Source organism: Macrotis lagotis, chromosome 5 (genome assembly GCF_037893015.1).
Source record: "Macrotis lagotis isolate mMagLag1 chromosome 5, bilby.v1.9.chrom.fasta, whole genome shotgun sequence".
NCBI classification, from domain to species: domain Eukaryota; kingdom Metazoa; phylum Chordata; class Mammalia; order Peramelemorphia; family Peramelidae; genus Macrotis; species Macrotis lagotis.
The window spans coordinates 171,302,375-171,321,142 of record NC_133662.1 but is presented as its reverse complement, the minus strand read 5'-3'; the positions used below and the strand labels follow the sequence as shown (position 1 = coordinate 171,321,142).

General features: G+C 33.9%; 1 protein-coding gene across 1 annotated transcript in view; it reads left to right on the top strand.

The window, feature by feature from the left end:
* NOX3 (NADPH oxidase 3) overlaps positions 1-16,848 on the top strand; it is a 99,301-nt gene extending 82,453 nt beyond the window's left edge. Inside the window, exon 13 of the mRNA XM_074190284.1 lies at positions 16,722-16,848. Coding sequence (XP_074046385.1) covers positions 16,722-16,848 — 127 coding nt within the window. The remainder of the gene's footprint in view (positions 1-16,721) is intronic.
* The last annotated feature ends 1,920 nt before the right edge of the window (positions 16,849-18,768 follow it).

Genomic DNA, 18,768 nt, shown 5'->3' with positions numbered 1-18,768 from the left:
AGAATTCAGCAGAGAAGGAAGTAGCCAACTCTTTCCTAATCAATTTAAGAAAACTTCATAGAGAATTTCAATAATTATTTAGGTTTCATGATGGATGAGAGAAGGCTTCAATGGTTGTGAAGGGATGAGGAAAAGGTATCAAAAAATTGGGTAGAAATTCAGCAATAATATAGCTTTTGAATAGATATGCAAAGAAAATAGTCACATAGGGTAGAATCTACAATAAGAAAGAGAAATATTCAATAGGAAAGGTGAAAATATTAATAGATAAGGGATTTTAAATGTCCGTTTCTCAGTGTCCCAGATGAGGAAGCATCAAGCTTTAAGTCTCTTCAACCTTTGAAGGGCAGAGGTGAGTCTGGCCAAAATAATAGGTTAAAGAGGAGCATTTTAGTAGTTGTGATGATGATGCATTATAGGGAATGGAGGTTAAAGTGGGAAATTTGTCCAAATAGGATTTGTGATTCTTCTGTTGAGAGCTGTCAAGTAAGTTAACTGGCCTAATGCAATCACAGTGGAAAGAGCTGAAAGGGGGCTGATAAAGGAGATGTGGAGAAATCAGTGTCAGAATTTATAGCTAATCAGGTGTTAGTAAGGGACAGAAATAAGTGGAAGATTACTCAGAGGTTGCTGATGTGGAAGAACAGAGTTGATGGTGCTGACAAGCAATGTGGAAGATGGGCACAGGGGGCATCTTGGAGGGAAGGTAAATAGATTCTAACTGTGCAATGATTTAGTATGTAGTTTCTATAGAAGGAATAGTGGTGGGGAAAACTGGCATAATAATGCTACTTCATAACAGTGCAGCAGGCGTCTACTTTTTATAAATTTCAACTTTTAGGAAAAAATCAATTGCAGAAGCATTTTATAGTCAACTCTCAATTATCTGTGAGTGTTTTAGACAATGTAGGCTTTTGACTTTTTTCTTTTTTCCACATAAAAATCTTGACTTAGAATTCATGTTGATATTATCATCTACACCTCTTAGAAATGTCACTTACTGACATCTTCCATTATCTCTGCTAACATCTTACAATGCAAGCCTGAAACAGTAGAGAAGGCTCTTAAAACAAAAACATAATTATCTCCCTTCCCAGGAAAGGTGTGAACCAGAAGCCTAAAGAGAAGAGAGAGACAGAGACAGAGACAGAGACAGAGACAGAGACAGAGACAGAGAGAGAGAGAGAGAGAGAGAGAGAGAGAGAGAGAGAGAGAATAAGTGACCAAGTAATGTAACATGAGCCTTGCCCAGGTTGTTGTTGTTTTGTACGGTTGCTAAGATGCAATTTTATCTAACTCCAACATGAAATAAACTACAGGAAAGAGGGACAGAAGGACAGGTTGGCAAAGACATTAAGAGCTCTAGTCTTTTCTGGGTAAGATCTTTATGGTTCATTTCCATCATTTTGTCTTAAATGAAGTCCTAGAACACCAGATTTTCACTTAGAAGTATAAAAGTGCATTTAAAAGTCAAATATAATTTTCAAAGCATTTACTATTTAGGATTAAGTGTGCTTCTCCTCCTAACCACTGACTTGGATAATCAAGAGTTGAAACATATTATGGTCCCTATTATCTTTAAAATGTTGTGTTAACTTTAATGGAAAACACATGAAAAAATGGAAATTTTTTTAACATTTTCCAAATTTTTAACATTTTCCATAATTCCAAATTCTGTCCCTCTCTCCTTTCCCTCTTCCTGAAGTGGTAAAACAACTGATATGGATTATACATGTCAATCATGTAAAACATTTCTATATTAATCATTTGGTACAAGAAAAATTGAAAAATGAAAATAATTAAAGAAAGGAAGAGGAAAATAGCATGCTTCTTTCTGTATTCAAACAATATTATCTCTTTCTCTGGAGGTGGCTAGTATACTTCATCATTAGTCCCTTGGGACTGTCTTGGATCATTGTATTGCTGAGAATAGCGAAGTCATTCACAGTTTTTCATCAAACAATATTGTTGTTACTCTGCACAATGTTTCCTGTTTCTGTTCATTTTACTAAGCATCCATTCATCTAAGTCTTTCCAGGTTTTTCTGAAATCACCCTGCCTGTCATATCTTATAGCACAATAATATTCTATTATAATTATAGACATTGCTTGCCTAGTCATTCCTTAATTAATGGACATCCCTACAATTTCCAATTTTTAACCATCACAAAAAAGAACTGCTATGAAATTTTTTGTACAAATTGATCCTTTTCCCTTTTTTGATGTCTTTGGGATATAGACCCAGCAGTGGAATTGTGGGATCAAAGCATATGCAGAGTTTTATAGCCCTTTGGGAACAGTTCCAAATTGCTCTTCAGAATGTGTAAATGTTTTTAAAATATATTTTTTCACATCTTATGAAATGGATTACTTTAAAAGTCTTTTTGAATAATCATTTTAGCTCATATTTAAATAATGCTTTAAAGTTTGCAAAGTACATTCATGTTGTTTCATCTGAGGCTCGTATTGGCTCTATAATTTTAAGAAAAGTCTAGGCCATTACAAATGGGAATGAGGAAACTTGAGTCTCAGAGATTATAAAACTAGGTTGTAAAACTAGAAAGTATCAGGACCTGAATGATTCTCAGTAGTCTTTTCCCAAATCTCTGGTATTCCAGAGATTAAATAGTTGATCTATTCAACTATCTAGCTTGTGCCTTCTTGTCTATATTTCTAATTATTTGTCCAGTTCCTACAAACTTGACTGAAACTTTCATCCTGCTGTAGTCATCTTATTTCCTCCACTCTTGAGTAACATTTTAGTCAGATAGATCTCTTTGCCCTTTCATAAACTCTAATGTAGCTGAGTGCTTTTCAGCCCAATAGCTATGTCAACTTCCTCAGCTTCTTGAAAAAGGTCTTGGTATCTTCCAAAACAGATGGATGCCCCAGGGTTTGAGTTTCACTTAATGCTTTCACTATCAAGTATTTCCTAGCCCTGAGAAAAAGGATTAAGATTTTTTAAATTTTTAACCTTTGAATTTAGACCTCTGCTGCTTACTAGACAATTTCAAGTGCCAGTATAATGAATAATAGACACATGTAGGCAAAAGTCAATTGTTGTTTTATCCCTGGAATACCAGAGCTCTGGGAAAAGTCATCTTACCAATGAGACAGCTAAGCATCACCCTTCAGAAACACAATGACCCCTTTAAAATAATTTTGTTTTCTGCTTTGTAAAAAGAAGATTTATGTTTAATGAAGCTTTTAATGAAGAAATCTCGGAAAGAGAATGCCAATAAAATCTAATTTTTAAAAGAGAAAATCTAATATTTAGAAGTATTTCAATATCCTGGCCTTTGTCCAGATATAAATGAAACACACAATCCAATTACTGTTCTGCACAAAGGACAAAGTCACATTAATTTTCCTCAAGATGGTTATTAAAGAGATAAACTGTATTTTTTTCTTATTATGTCAAGGATATGTTTGTTCCCAAGCATACTTGGCTACTCTTGCAAGACTGGTCTGTTCTGTCATTAGTTCATCTCTATTGGCAGAGATAGGTCAGTAGGAATTGGTGGATTTGTTAGTGGTCTAAGAAAAAAGCCTTTGTTCTTGAGGGTCTTTGAAGTGAGAATCTCAACCATTTCTATTCATCACCAGAAAACTAAGAATCCTTTTGACTTACTCTTTTAAAAACATTTACCTGTTCACTCAAAGCTGTGGCTTACTCTTGCTCCCAGAAGAAAGAGTTAAATAAAAAAAGAATAAAGGAAAAGGGGAGAGAAAAACACTTTTTTTAGAAGATGAAAACCAGAACAAAAAAAAAAGCTTAAAGGGAAGCAGATCAAAGAGAAAAGTGCTAGCTACAAAAAGAAGCAGAAAATTGCAAAAATAACAGTAATAGGGAAACAAATTGATGGACATCAAAATGAATACAAATAAGGAAAGACGAAGGAAAAATTAAAAATAGATGAAAGGCTGAAAAGAGGAAATATGACAGCTTATACTTTTGTTTTTGTTTGTAATTAATTTTTGTAATTATTAAGGCTTCAATATGAAAATTGAAGTATAATAAAAACATTTCAGCACACTCTAAGGGTATATATTAAAAAATAAAGTCTGTTTACTGAATGCCCACACTAATATTCACAAAGCAGTACAGATGTTATAAAAGCTAGGTGATAGAAATCCTTAGGAAACAACTTCAATAATTTAAATAATTAAAAAGTCCCCCCCACCCAGAATTTGTCATGGTGACTCAGACAGGGCCCTCCAGCTGTGAAGGAAGAGTCCTGGGTTTCAATCCCATCAGTTTCCTTCTCTTTAAAAAAAAAAAAAGAAAGGGTTGAACATCATGAACTTTTTAATTCTCATCCTGCTCTGAATCGCTACAACTTATTCAATGTACTTATATCTATCTATGTATGTATTTATGAGAAAACCAGATGGCACAACTCGTCTTCCAAATTCAAATCTAGTCTCAAGAAGCTCATTAGCTATGTGATCCTAGGCAAGTTATTTAATTCCTTTTTGCCTCAGTTTCCTCATTTGTAAAATGAGCTGAAAAAAGGAAATTGCAAACCCCTACCAAGAAAATTCCAAATGGGATCACAGAAAGTCAAATATTACTGAAAATGACATGTCTATTAATACTCTGAAATCTTAGCAGGGGTAAAATGCTGAGTAATTAGTATCATAAAATATTTTCAAATATGAGCTATTGGCCTTTCATAATTCACATAAATAATCTTTTTCTTTAAAAATTTCTTTTAAAAATGTCTATAATACAGTATAGTCATGAAGAATAGCAGATTGTCACCATCTCTTTGAACATCATTTCCTCTTTTTTCCATCACTACTTCTTCACTCAAACACTGTTTTCAGCACCATTTTATTTTTCATTCTTTCATTCAGTCACCATGCATTTCTTAAACATCTACTGCATGCTTAGCATTTGTGTATCTTTATGAAATCAAAGAATCATATCTAGTTCAAAAATAAATGTAATATTGTCTTTCAAAATTTTCATCTCTTCAAATGGTTCTTAAAAAATTGAAATTTATATTTCCTGTGGCACCTCAAATGGTATCCCCCAAATTAGACAATACCTTTAATTTCATAAGACTTTTTTAAATTCTGAAAGTATTATGCATGTTTTTGAAAAGAATTTATTTTGGAGAACAGATTAAGTTGCCCTACTAAATCTATTAATGTTGTATAAGATGTAAATGGTTTATATTAGATTCTATTCTCACTTGTTCAGCCTCCTTTGATTGCAGGCCCCAACTTAGCTTTCTCTCTGATTTCTTATGACTTCTAAGTAACCAATATTATTGCCAATTCTAGAAGTTTTCTGTCTCCAAGAGATACACAGACTTGTGACATAATAAACCCACAGGAATGTAGACCTGCAACTGAGAAAATCCCTGCCAAAGATGACCTTTTAAGTCACCTACAAGAAAGACCCCTAAGCAAAATTTTAATCAAATGTATGGCCACAGGCCAGTCCTTCTATTTGAAATCACTCCATTCTTAGTACCTTCTTAAAACTACCAGGCATTCTCAATTTGGCACCCACCCTGAGATGTTACCTATATTATCAGCTGCTATGATGACCCAATATATATTTGTTGATTTGAATTTAAGCCCTATTCAGAGAGTATATCTGGCCAGTGTCCAGGGCTATCTATTTCTTTTTCTGACTCACTTAAAATTTTTATCTGCTAACATCAATTTAAGACTTTCAACTTTAAGTGATTTAAGATCCGATTTGGAACAACCTTCAGTAGTTTAGTCTTTAGACTCTAGCAGGTTTAGGGTGTTGACTAGAGCAGTAAGCAAAGATATTGAGAATAGGTGATCAAAGCTTTCAAGTTGAGAAGTATTGATTTTGGAGTTAGATGGCATAGTGCATAGGACTATCAGGGAAACTTACATTCATGTATTCAAATCAGGGTTTGGGTAAATCATTCTGCTCTCTTCACCTCAGTTCTTCATCTGCAAAATGTGCTAAAGAAGGAAGTGGCAAGCCACTTCAGTATCTCTACCAAGAAAACTCCAAACAGGTCACATATAGTTGGACATAACTGAAATGAACAAAAGACTCAACAACAACAATAACAGTGTTGATTTTGGATTGCTGTAGCAATCAAGGAAGGTGGAATAACAAAGGGACTGAAAAGTCTACCCCTTTCAAAATTGGATTTCAAGCATAGTCTCTTGCATATAGGAGAACCTACTGCTGTGGCTAAAAAGGCACACACTCTCCTATTGTATTTCTGCAACAATTATCACCAAATTACATAAGATTTTTTTAACAGATTAACAATCATCCATTTTCCCACCTACAGAGTACATAATTGGATAGTATTATCTTCTAATCAGTGTTTCAAAGCATCTTGTCCAGTGTCCAGAAGTTAAAAGAGCTATTGTTTATATTCCATAATCCAGTTATTTTAATCATCAATTATGATGATGAACCTCCACTAAGCTATAATTCAGCTAGTTCATCAGAGCATGGAGGTAAGCAACTCTGGGTCATTAAAGGTTATTCTGAAGGAACACAAATCTTAGTAGAATTGCCAAATTGGAAATGCCTGATCACGCACTATGGTGTTGGAAGGTCAGTCTGGCTAAGTTTGGAATAGCTTATCATCACATACTTGCTCACATACTTGACCCTGAATGAAGACCTTTTAAGGATGTGAGAGGCTCTTCTCAGTCTCAATGGAGACTACACTGATGGACATTTCAATCTTTTGGTGTTTTGAATTGCTATCAAATCCAATGAATAATTTCAGATGGAATTAATTTTCTTAAATATGTTTTATATTAAGGTGTGGGGCTTTATAGAGCTCATCTAAATTTCAGAAGGCCATTTCAGGCAATCAATGTTCCAATTTCAAGGTTCCTATATTTGTACTTAGGGTTTACTTTCATGTATCATACTAGCTCTTTATTTCATATTGATTTCCCTTCACAAATAACCTTGTATTTCATCTTTTCTCCTTCTATAATATCTTTTCTCCTTCTATAATAAACTTTCTCTTAACTTAATCTATCTAAATCAGAAACCCACAGGATTATCTAAAGAGAAGTGAAAAGGACTTTGATAAGTCTAATCCCCCTAATTTTACAAATGAAGAAAATGAGCCCAAAGAGGTAATTTGCCCAGGGTCACACAGTTACTAATCTTTGAGGTGAGATATTTAGCCCAGTTCTTCCTGAGTCCAGGTCTGGTACCCTCTCCACAGTGCCATACTGCCTTGCCTCTCTTGAAAATGTTAACAAGAACATGGAATGGTCTTGATTTGAATCACTAGAATATCCACACCACTGACATCATTGATTCCTGAAATATTGATGCTGAAGTCATATTTTCAGTAGTTGCCTATATTCAGTGATGACTCCTCATTTCAATGTCGATCCTTCCCACTAACATCACCATCATCTCATCTTGGGAACCCCTTTGGAAACAATAACTGACTCAAACTGTGAGGGTACCAGAGGAGCTATCTGATTATATCTTCATCAAATGCTTTAGTCACTAAAACCATTATAATGTCAGAAGGAAGTGAAGAGGTCTCCAGTCCACTAGACAGATCCTCATTATTGAACTTTTAGAAAGACTTGGACATGAGTAAACTGGCAAGGATGGTTCCAATCAATGAAGCTGAAGGGAATTCTCCAATCAGTTGAAGTCAGAAATCCACTTGAGTATTTGGGAAACCTCACCCTAGTGGACAATATTAATGATAACATTAATCCATGCAGCATTTCCTCATAGGACAGTCTTGAAGCAGAGATCTCTATGTGTGAATGCCTGTTTGAGAAGTGATTTTGTGTTTTTAAATTTCACCATGGATGGGGTTTTTCCTAGATTTGCTTAGGAAGTGAAAAAAATTAAAGTGTTTTAGAGTGAATAAAATATGCTTTTCATATACAGATAAAAAGAAAATGTAGAACTATGTCTGCCATTTAATTCAAAGTTGACTAGAAGCATATTGTATGAATGAATTTTATCGTGCCCATTGTTTTCAGGAATGTAAAAATACTTTCATGTTAATTTGGGTAAATGTGTCCATCTGGTTTCACATTTGCCGTATGCACATCCTTCATTTCTCATTTGTACATGTGCATAGTGCTTTTAGTACCACACTTTTTAAATTTAAGTACATGGGAATAATTCTTTTGACTGAAATATCTTGCAAATTCATTTATATTAACGCTTTTAAATACTCAAACAATTTTTATTGTTTCTCCTTCATTCTCAAAGAAGACCATGATGACAGAGCGGTGATGCCATGCCAAGCATGTGACCTGGATTTAAAGGAGGGAGGGTTGTGCAAAGTGTCCAGCCTACTTTATTCTCTGGAGTCATTGGGTCCAGGGGTCATTAGGATAACTGGAGATGACCCTGAACACAGTGGGAAATCTTGACCTTTTTAAACTAAGGTCTTTAATCTAAGTCTATTTGACTGAGGCAAGGCCCATTCCTTGATTAAGACAGGTAAGAAAGAAATGAAGTAATGAATGGCCACTTTTGTTTAATCCAAAAAAATAAATCTATCTGGGAGGGGAAGACTCAGGATTTCTGGCCAAACCAGAAACAGTTGCTATGTACATTCATCTGAGCTAGTCAGAGCCTAAACAATAACCAAGAATGATACTCTAATATAAGATAGATTGTACTATAACTAGACAGAGGGCATACTTGCTTTTATTAATATATTTATTATCTTTATATAAACCCTTGCTATTCAAAATAACTAACCCCTAGATTTATCTATCCATCAGTATGACAGAGAGAATAACTTAATAACATGATTTCACATACACATTCCTGTTTTACTTTGCTTGTAGTAAGAAAGCTTTGATTTCTAGCTGGTTGGTTTTGGAATACTTTCCTTGACTTGTTGGACATATATTTTGGACTTGGGTGGGTCTCTAGCATGCTTAGAAAGATATGGTTCAACTATTTTACTAATCTCCAAAAAGTAACAAGACCCAAAATGCCTGCCTAAGTGGGGGATGAAGGTTGACAGCATAGTGTAGTAGCTCTCCAATCACTAGATGTATATGTACAGAGAGCTAAAATTAGAAGAAAAAACTGGTGATATCATTCACTGACTCTGCACTTATACTGTGACAGGGGACAATAGATTCATATATAAAATAGATTTGGTCTTATTACTTAAAGCCTTGTTAATATGACTGTTCTAAGAGTGATAAACTACAAACCCAAGAGCTATAAGCAAAAAGAATTTATGGACAGGACTATATTTGATTTTGTTTTTTGTTTTTCTAAGCAAATAAAAAAAAACTTTGTCCTTGTTCCTTAGGTCTGCCTTTTAACAGACAAGAAGGAAGAGGGGAAGAAGGAAGAAAATAAAGATGAGAGTTCAGATCTTGGTCTTAGGAAGGGTCTCAGCAACTTTTAGGCAAATCTTTAACTAGCAAAAAAGAATTTGTCCAAAAAAGTTACTCTGTTCTGTCCAACAATATAATTGGACACTATTGCAATATCATTGAAGCATTTATGAAAGAGTATAAAATAAGGAATTAGAAATGAGCAATGGTGGTTCCAAATAGGAAAATAGGGCTATACAAGAATGCTTACTTCCGTATAGTTTCAAAACAACTAAAAAGGATAATCTCCAAAACAGTGTTCTATAAAATATAATCATGTTACAAATTATTTGAGTGAGCTTTTAGCTGTTAAAAAAAATGTTTTCCCAGAAAAGATTAATCCAAGGTTGGACCTACTATCTAGTCCAGATATGAACTTTGAGTATGTAGCCCTTGTGTCTTCTTTCTAAGTCCCCATAAATCCAAAGGAAAGCTTCTGTTTATTGATTTTATTTGCAGAATGCACTCTGGGCATAGAGTAATTTGATTTCTTTTTTTAAATGGGGTTTAGAGTCTGTCTTTCCAGGCATATAACTTATCAGGCATAAAAGCCAACACATAAAAACAAACATACAATTTAAAGATAGGGTGCTCAAGGCAGTAGAAGCAAGGAAGCCAGGGAGGTGGTAGGATTACTCCTGAGTTTACCATGCTTTCATATATCTGCGGGATTTAAATCTCCTGACACACAATATTTTGAATCCCATCTGTCCAAAGCGTGGTTGAAGGGTTTGGGGGCGGGAGGAAGAGTCCCCCAGAGAACAAGATAGATATTTAACCAATGCAGAAGTGAAAAATTGAATTTTCTTCTTTATTGGTAGCATTTTTTATTATTAAATTCCAAAGACAAGGCTCTTAACAGGTTTAAGTACTTTTTTTTAGCTCATTTAAATTTTGTTCTCTTCTCAGCAAAGTCAGCAGCACTAGATGGATCAATGCCGATAAAGCTACTTCTATTCCAGAGCTTATGGATTCACCCAGATCTACAGCTTTTAGACTATAAACTGTAGAATGATATGCCCTGTTTCTATATTTCTTTTACTGGGAACCTTTTATTTAAAAAAAATTCTGAGTAATCTTGAGTAATTATATAAGTTCTACTTGGGGTCTATAGTATTTGTCCATGGGCTCATAAAAGGGAAGCCACCACATTTGTGCTATAACAGATTTTTGACTTTATAAATCACAATATTTATTCATAAATGGTTATTTGTCTATGGGGAAAACATAAATGCTATAGACTAAAGTAAAGAAGCTCATCATCATCATCATAAATAGCTATATTTATACAATGCTTTAAAGTTTATAAAGCAACTTTATATATATTATTTCATTTGTTTGTCATAACAACCCCATGAGGTATTCAATTTTGAATCCCCATTTTGCAGATAAGGAAACTAAGGGTTTGCCCAAGGTCATACAAATAATAAGAGAGAGAGGTTGCATTTGAACTCCGATGTTGTTGACTCCAGGTTCCTTATTATATCTACTATGTCACCTGGCTGCCCCAAGGTAGGAGCAGTGGCCCCAGAAAGATGGGGAAAAGTTGAATTTTCAGCTTCAGTGTATAAGGAAACTCATACCCCTGCACATAGTAGGTTTTTTCTCCCCAGTTACTTGCAAAAACAATTTTCAACATTCACTTCCAATCTTGAGTATCAAATTCTCTCCCTTGCATAGTAGGTTTTTAATAATTAGCTGGAGTTTGTTCCAAGGATGGGGTGACCTTTGTGAATATACAAAAATAAAACATGACAAACATAACTAGGGAATAGCTTTCCTGTTTGGATAGAATGACAGGATTATGAGGGAGGGACTTATGAAATAAATAGGGAAAGTAGGTTAGAGATCAACTGTGGAACAACATTTATGTGTACATCTTCCTGATCATTACTAAAATTTTAAATTAACACTATGAAAATCAATAGCCTAAGAAAGCATGAGCACTTAAAATATATAACTATATATAGAATGCATACATGTGTAACATTGCTATCATAAGTGGATCCAAGCCCAAGTAGCAAAAACCTTGATATTTTATCAGTTGATAAATTTGGTGAATGTTCATAGGAAGGAAACTAGTGTGACAACGTCCTTGAGATCATGTTATACAAGAATTAGTTGAAGGAACTGAGGATGCTTAGTCTAAAGAAGAGATTTTGGGGGATATGAAAAAATAACTTCAAGTAACTAAAAGTCAGTCATGTAGAATAGAGTTAATCACAGAAGCAGAAACAGAAATAATGAGTGAAAATTACAAAAAGGAATTTTTAGGTTAGATGTTAGGAAAAACATCCAAACAATTATAGTTATCATAGGACTAGGACTGTCTCAAAAAGCATATGACTTTGTAGGAATTCCTTTTGGGTATTTGTTGACCTGGGTGGTTGCTGAGGTCTTTCCAACTCAAAAGTTCTACGATTCTTTGATTCCATAACATTCATAGTCTTTGGATGATGAAAAGATAAACATTATGCAGTATATGTAGATATGAACTACAAGGAAGCAATTCAAATAATTTCCATTCTCCACTCATTTTTTAAGCAGTCTAAATGCAAAGCACCAAGAATAAAGACAAATTAAATAGCTCTGTCCTCAAGAAGCTTACATTCTGCTTTAGGGAGTCAGAAGGGAGAGGCAAAAGTTTAATAAATACAAGGCAAATTGCTGAGAAAGAGGGTATTGTAATAGTGTGTGAGATTAGGAAAGCCTCCCTTATAAAATGATAGGTGATCTCAACTTTGAATTAAATGAGTGGCATACAATTGACATTGGCATAGCTCAAATGAATCTGGATTGAGAAGACAGATTAGTCACCAGTAAAATGTATTTTTAATTGCTATATAAATATAACAAGAGTTAGCATTATATATGGTATCATAAATAAGTTTATACATACCTATGTATGTATAAATTAGCTTTAAGGTTTATAAAGAACTTTACACATGTTATCTCATTTAATTCTGATTCTCACAACAATCTTGTAAGGTAGATACTTTTATCATATCCATTTTATGAAAAGGAAACTGAGGCTGAGAAGTTGTGTATTGACCAGGGTCAAATAGCTAGTAATTATCTGAGGTACCAATTGAAGTTGGATCTTTCTTGACTTTGAGTCTCACATTCTATCCTCTAAACCACCTAAGCTTCCCCTGAATATTTTTAAGTGAATACAAAGGCAGAAAATCCAAGACTATTAGGCTATACAAATAATGTAATCATTATTAAAAGTGTAAACCATAGAATGATCTTAATCTATGCATAGAGAGGTAGTCAGTCCTAGGAGCCAACTGTACATGTGGCGAAGCTTCCCATAAGTGGCATTACCATTAAATACGAATGTATATAAATAAAGTCATGAAGACTTAAAACTTCTATCAGGGGTACCATATGTTAGAAGTGGGGGGGGCAGCTAGGTGGAGCAAGGGATAGAGTACTAGCCTTGGAGTCCGACCCCAGACACTTAATAATTACTTAGCTATGTGACCTTGGGCAAGTCACTTAACTCCATTGTCTTGCAAAAACAAAAACAAAAACAAAATGTCAGAAGTGGGCTGATTCATGGTGCTGGTGTTCCATACACCACAACTGGCCTTAAACAGACCTCGATTAGTCTCTTTAGGATTCTTTTCATCTTTCCTTTGTGGTAATTGTTAACTTTTGGTTTTATATTTGTATGCTGTACATACATTGTGGGCTAGTGACAAAGCACCAAAAGCCAAACTTGTCTGCACACCCCACACAATCCCAAATGCCCATAATCCACATTAATTTCTAATAACCTTAAAGTACAGTATCATGTAATAACAATGGCTTATTCTAACCCAATTCATCCCTATAAGTCCTATCCAGGAGTGGAAAAAGTAGGAATTGGCACAGAAAGGATACATAACTGAGAACAACTTTATTGAATCAAATAGTTGTCTGTTTTAGTGGGCATCTTTTTTTAAAAAGAATTTTCTGGAATTTTGCCATAGGGATGAGGACTTTTCAAGTAGCAGAACTGAGAGAGGAAATTAGTTTAAATGTACTGTAATTATAAATTACTGTAATTACCTTTTGCAAGGTACCTTTGAAAGCAGGGTTGGAAATTGTGTTGAACCATCAGTTCCTGTCACAGATGTCATGTCCTGGAAGTAGTCCCTTTTATTAATGACTCTCAAAGGCATAATAATAATTGGAATATAGTTTAATGAGGAAGAATATGTTGAACCATATACTGGAATGAATTGGGCTATAAGTACTTCTCTGCAAAAAGTCAATTATTACAATAATAAAAAGCAGTATGGGTTCTAAAATCTTCACTACAGAATGGCTCCAGTACTGTGGGTCTGGAATGTGAGGGTGTTATAAGAATCAATCAGAAAAATTCTTGCTATATAACATGAATCAAAACTCTATGAGAGTTTCATATGCTCCTAGAGATGAACTAAAATATGAACACTATGATTATTAGAATTTTTTAATCAAATGACACAGACAACTGGAACCATGGCCTTCTGTATCAGTAGAGTGGGCACTAATTTACCTGGTATGAGTTGGGGGATGCAAGGATACTGTTCCAAAATATCCTACATCCTCTAATTCAGGTGTGGTCATATTAAATAGGTCAAGGGCATACAATTTGACTTGTACCAAAACATACATACATATACAATAACTTTTAAAATTAATACCTCTCTTTGTATTTTCTGAGTTTATCACAATGTCTAAAACATAACTGATGTTTAATAAAATGTTTTAGTCAAATCAAGTTTTCATTAAACTGTGTTAAACACCAGACAAACAACCAAAGGCAAAAGGCTTGCCTATGAAGCCTTCATTACCTAAGTGGTAATCCCTCTTCTCAAGGGATTTACAGACTAAAGGGGGGGGGGGGCAATATGAAAACAACTATATTCAAACTAGAAATATATATATATATATATATATATATATATAAATGTTTACATATATACATATTCACATATATATGTATATATATAATATATAATATGCATATGTATATAAATATACACAAAGAGAGAGAATAAAATGGAAAAAATCAACAAAGGAAAGGCATTTGCATTAAGGGGATAAGGAAAGGCCTCTTCGATAAGGTAGAATTTTAGTTAAAACCCAACTGAAGCCAGGGAAGCCAGAAGGCAGAGGCAAGGATGGAGAGGATTCTAGGCATAGAGTATATCTATTGAAAATGGACATCACTGTAGATGGCGTGTCTTATGAAAGGAAGAAGAAAGAAACCAATGTCACTATATTGAAGAGGATGCATGAGTAAGTAAGGTTAAGGAAAACTTGAAAAATAAAAAGGAACCAAGTTATGAATGACTGAATGATAGAAGATTTTATATTTAATTCTAGAGATGAGTTTCCTTAAGGTAGGAAATCATACTTATTGATCTTTTTGCCCTTTCTCCTTTCCCTTGAAGGTAGGGCAGAGGCAGGGACTGGAGTGTATCATAGAATAGAATCAAATTAACCTTTATTTTCAATATTAAAACAGCTAAGCAATATCTCCTAACAGAATGATTGCAATTGAAAATACTTATTTACAGTTTTGTAGATTACCCTGTTAACAGAAGAAATGATGGGTGCTTTGCAACTTGAATTTGAATGGAGTTCTGTAGTCTTTTAGAATTGCTTTCATTTATGTGTTGTGGTTATTGTATGCATTATTCTCATTTTCTTCTTTTTTTTACCATGTCACATCATGCAAGGCTTCTCTTGTTTAAGTTTTTTCTTAATTATTGGTCCTTACAACACAATAGTATTCCATTATATTCACATGTCACAATTTTTTAACATTCTACAGTCTGATAATTTTTCCAACTTTAGTGTCAACTGATTTTATTCAGTCATTAGTTCATTGAATATTTATTAAGTCTCTACTATGTAGAAGGATCTGTCCTAGGCATTGTGTATAAAAGAATAAAATGGTCCTTGCCTTCAAAGAAGAGGCAAGGAAAGAAACAGCATGGGTCATGTACAGCACAGTGAATTACCACTTAGGTAATGAGGGCTTCATAGGCAAGTCTTTTTATACTAATCAGTCAATACAAAATATATATACAAAGCAGATTGAAAGAAATTGATGGGAGGGCATTAAAATCTAGAGAAATGAGGAAAGGCTTTGGATAGTCTTAGTTGAACCTTAAAGGAAATTCTCAGAGGCTGAGAAAAAGAGAGAGTGCAGTCTAGTCTGGGGAAACAGCCTGTGCAAAAACCATGGAAAGGGGAAATGGAATGAGATGTATTAAAAGACTAGTTTGGATGAAATATAGTATAAGTAATCTGGATTGGGAAATCAGTATGGAAAAATATATTAGAATCAGATCACCAAGAGTTTTAAATGCCCAACTGAGGTCATTCTAGTTATAATAGTTGCAGAAGGTTCTGAATAAGGGGAGTGACATGGTCAGACCTATGCCTGAAGAATATCATGTTGTTGTCTGGGAGAGGAGTGGTGAAAGAGGATGTTTGAAGTGGAGAGCTAATTATTTTGGGAGAATGGAAACAAGAATACTAGGCCTTAACTAGAAATGTTAACCCTTAACCATGGAAGTTAAGAGACAAAACCATATATGAGATGCATGAAAGTAGATTGACAAGATTTGGCAACTGACTGGACATAGAGGTTGAAAGAGGGGAAAATTCAAGTATGATAGACTCCAGATTCAGAGTTCTATCCACTGGGCCACTCAGGAATAACAGACCTTGAAATTGCAGTGATTCACCATGAAGTTTCCCTTAGGTTGTTCTTTAGTTTTCTCTTCTTCAATGATGTTAGCAGAATAATATGATGAGCATTATAATCTATGACATTATAAAATCCCTATTCTTCCTTATTTTACATATTGGATCCTGGAACCCTAAGCATTAGAGCCCAGGCTGAAGTTCTACTTAAGACAATTGGCAATGGCTGCTGTCTTCTTTCCCAACTCCATAGGTCTAGTTCCCTATTTTTGCTAACTTGAAATATTCTGGATATTCAGATGTTCAAGTTATATCATTAGGTTCCATTCCCTTCAGCAATTTTTTTCTTTTAGTCTTTCCCCCCCTCATCAAGTATTGTCCTTTCACTCTGTCCATTTAAAAATGCAAATAAACCTGAAAAGAAGCACACATTAAATCAATAATTCCTTAATAGGAATTGGTTTTTATCAAATTAGTTTCTTCTCTGTAATGACAAGAGGAAACCCAGAGCATAATTGTAAAAAGTCTAGGTTGGAGAGGGGAGCCTAAAAGTTAAGCTAAAATGAAAAACAGGAAAAGTAAAGATGTGAAGATAAGCTTCAACTACCCCACACTATAATTCTAAACTAACCTTAGTTCTTCTAACACATCTTTTGTTTTTTTCTTTACTACAGAAGTAACATTGGTGTATTCTTTTGTGGACCCAAAGCTCTCTCCAAGACTCTTCAAGAGATGTGTGGTTTATATTCCTCAGCTGACCCAAGTGGTGTTCATTTTAATTACAACAAAGAAAATTTTTAGGTCATATTTTGTAGCTTATCATTGTATACTTCTATATGTATACTTTATATGATTTTAATAATGTCTTTATCTTCCACCCAAATAGACCACCTCTTTACAATTCCTTAACCTGTTTGATTCTTGTCCATGATATCCTACATGTTCCCCCAACATACTAGATACTTTTTGATATTTTCAAGACTTCTTACAAGACACCAGCATCAAAATCTTTCAGGATATGTATGCTAATGGTGCCTTTAGCACAGCCCATTTGGTTACTTATAATTTTGACTATTTTCAGATCATAGTGTTCTTTTACCAAATTTATAGCTAGATAAAATCACGAAAAAATTATTGTGAATGAAAAGAGTATTTGTGGTAGCAAACAGTTTTAGGATCAATGTGAGCAACACGCAGTTTTTCCTAATGTGCTTTAACTGAATCTCCTTTTCTTACCCAATTCTGAATCCAAATCAATGCCTATCTGCTTTGTTTGTGCAAGATATATATACTGCTGGACTAATTCAACTACCCATCTTGCTGCAATTTATATTTTCATTCAATTTGTTTCTATGCTGTTAATAATTAGACCAATATCTTTGATATTGTTATAAATTTCAATAAGAAGACAGTATTATTTCAGTGCCCCACATACAATGAATATAATATAATGTGAATAGAGCATTTAATTAAAATTACTTCCAATAATAAACTTTGGAGGACTCTGCAGAATATCTTCCAAGATAACATGTTCATGTGTCACCCTGTCTTACACCTTCTATGAAGTCAAAACGAAGAAGATCATTGAACATAATTACTCCCAAAATCACATCCACCCACCCACCACAGTCTTTCTTTATTATTTTATATATGCATGCAAAACACCACCTTGTTGGAGGCAAGCTTTCAAGTCTGTCTGTTATTTATAAAATCAAATCAAATGCTTTAGAAAAATAAATAAAATATATAGCTTATTAAGCCTTTCACAGTCATTGTATGATTTTAAAGATATAGCTGAACCACAATTATAGATTGGCCAAGACTGAGATCCAGATCCTTCCAACTCTCAAAATCTGTGATCCTAGGCAGCTATTAGTATCTTGAATTTAGTGGAGGAAGAAATCTTAAAGATCATTTAGTCTAGGATTTCTTAATCTTTCTTGTGTTATTAACTTCTTTGACAATCTGCTGAACCATATGATGTTTTTCTCAGAATTGTGTTTCTAAATGCATAAAAATAAAGTACATAGGATTACAAAGGAGAGTAAGACAAGTACGAAGGACTCTCAAAAGAACTGATAGAGTCTGAAAACAGATTGAAGCATATTTTTTCAATTACTTTATCCTTTCTCATAGTTATTTTTTCCTTTTGATGTTTCTTCTTCCACAACTGAGACATATGGAAATATGTTTTACATGATAGCACATGTATAAACTATAGCAAATTGCTTACCATTTTCAGAAAAGGGGAGGGGAAGGAAAAAGGATAAAATTCTGGAACTCAATCTTGTAAATTATTTTGTGAAAAATTGCATGTAATTGGGAGGGAATTTTTTAAATACTTATCAAATAAAAAAAAGACTAAATATATTGAAATATGTTATCAATTATTTTTAGACAACAAGTTCATAGATTCCAGGTTGAGAGTCTTTAATCTAATTCAATGTTTTAATCTAGTTCCTTCTTTATAGAGAAGAAATGAAGCCCCAAAGATTATTCATTATTATTTGATAGCAAGAAGATTCAAAATCAGATTCTTTGACTATAAATTGAGTGTCCCTTACATTTTACCACACTGAATTGTATATTCCACTCCCATGCTTTCATTAAACATGTTTTTGACAAATACATCAAAGATGTATTTGGAAACTGATTATTGAAATAATAAAGGAAACATGAGTTAGTAGATGTTGATATAATCTTTTTGTATTTGGAGCAACA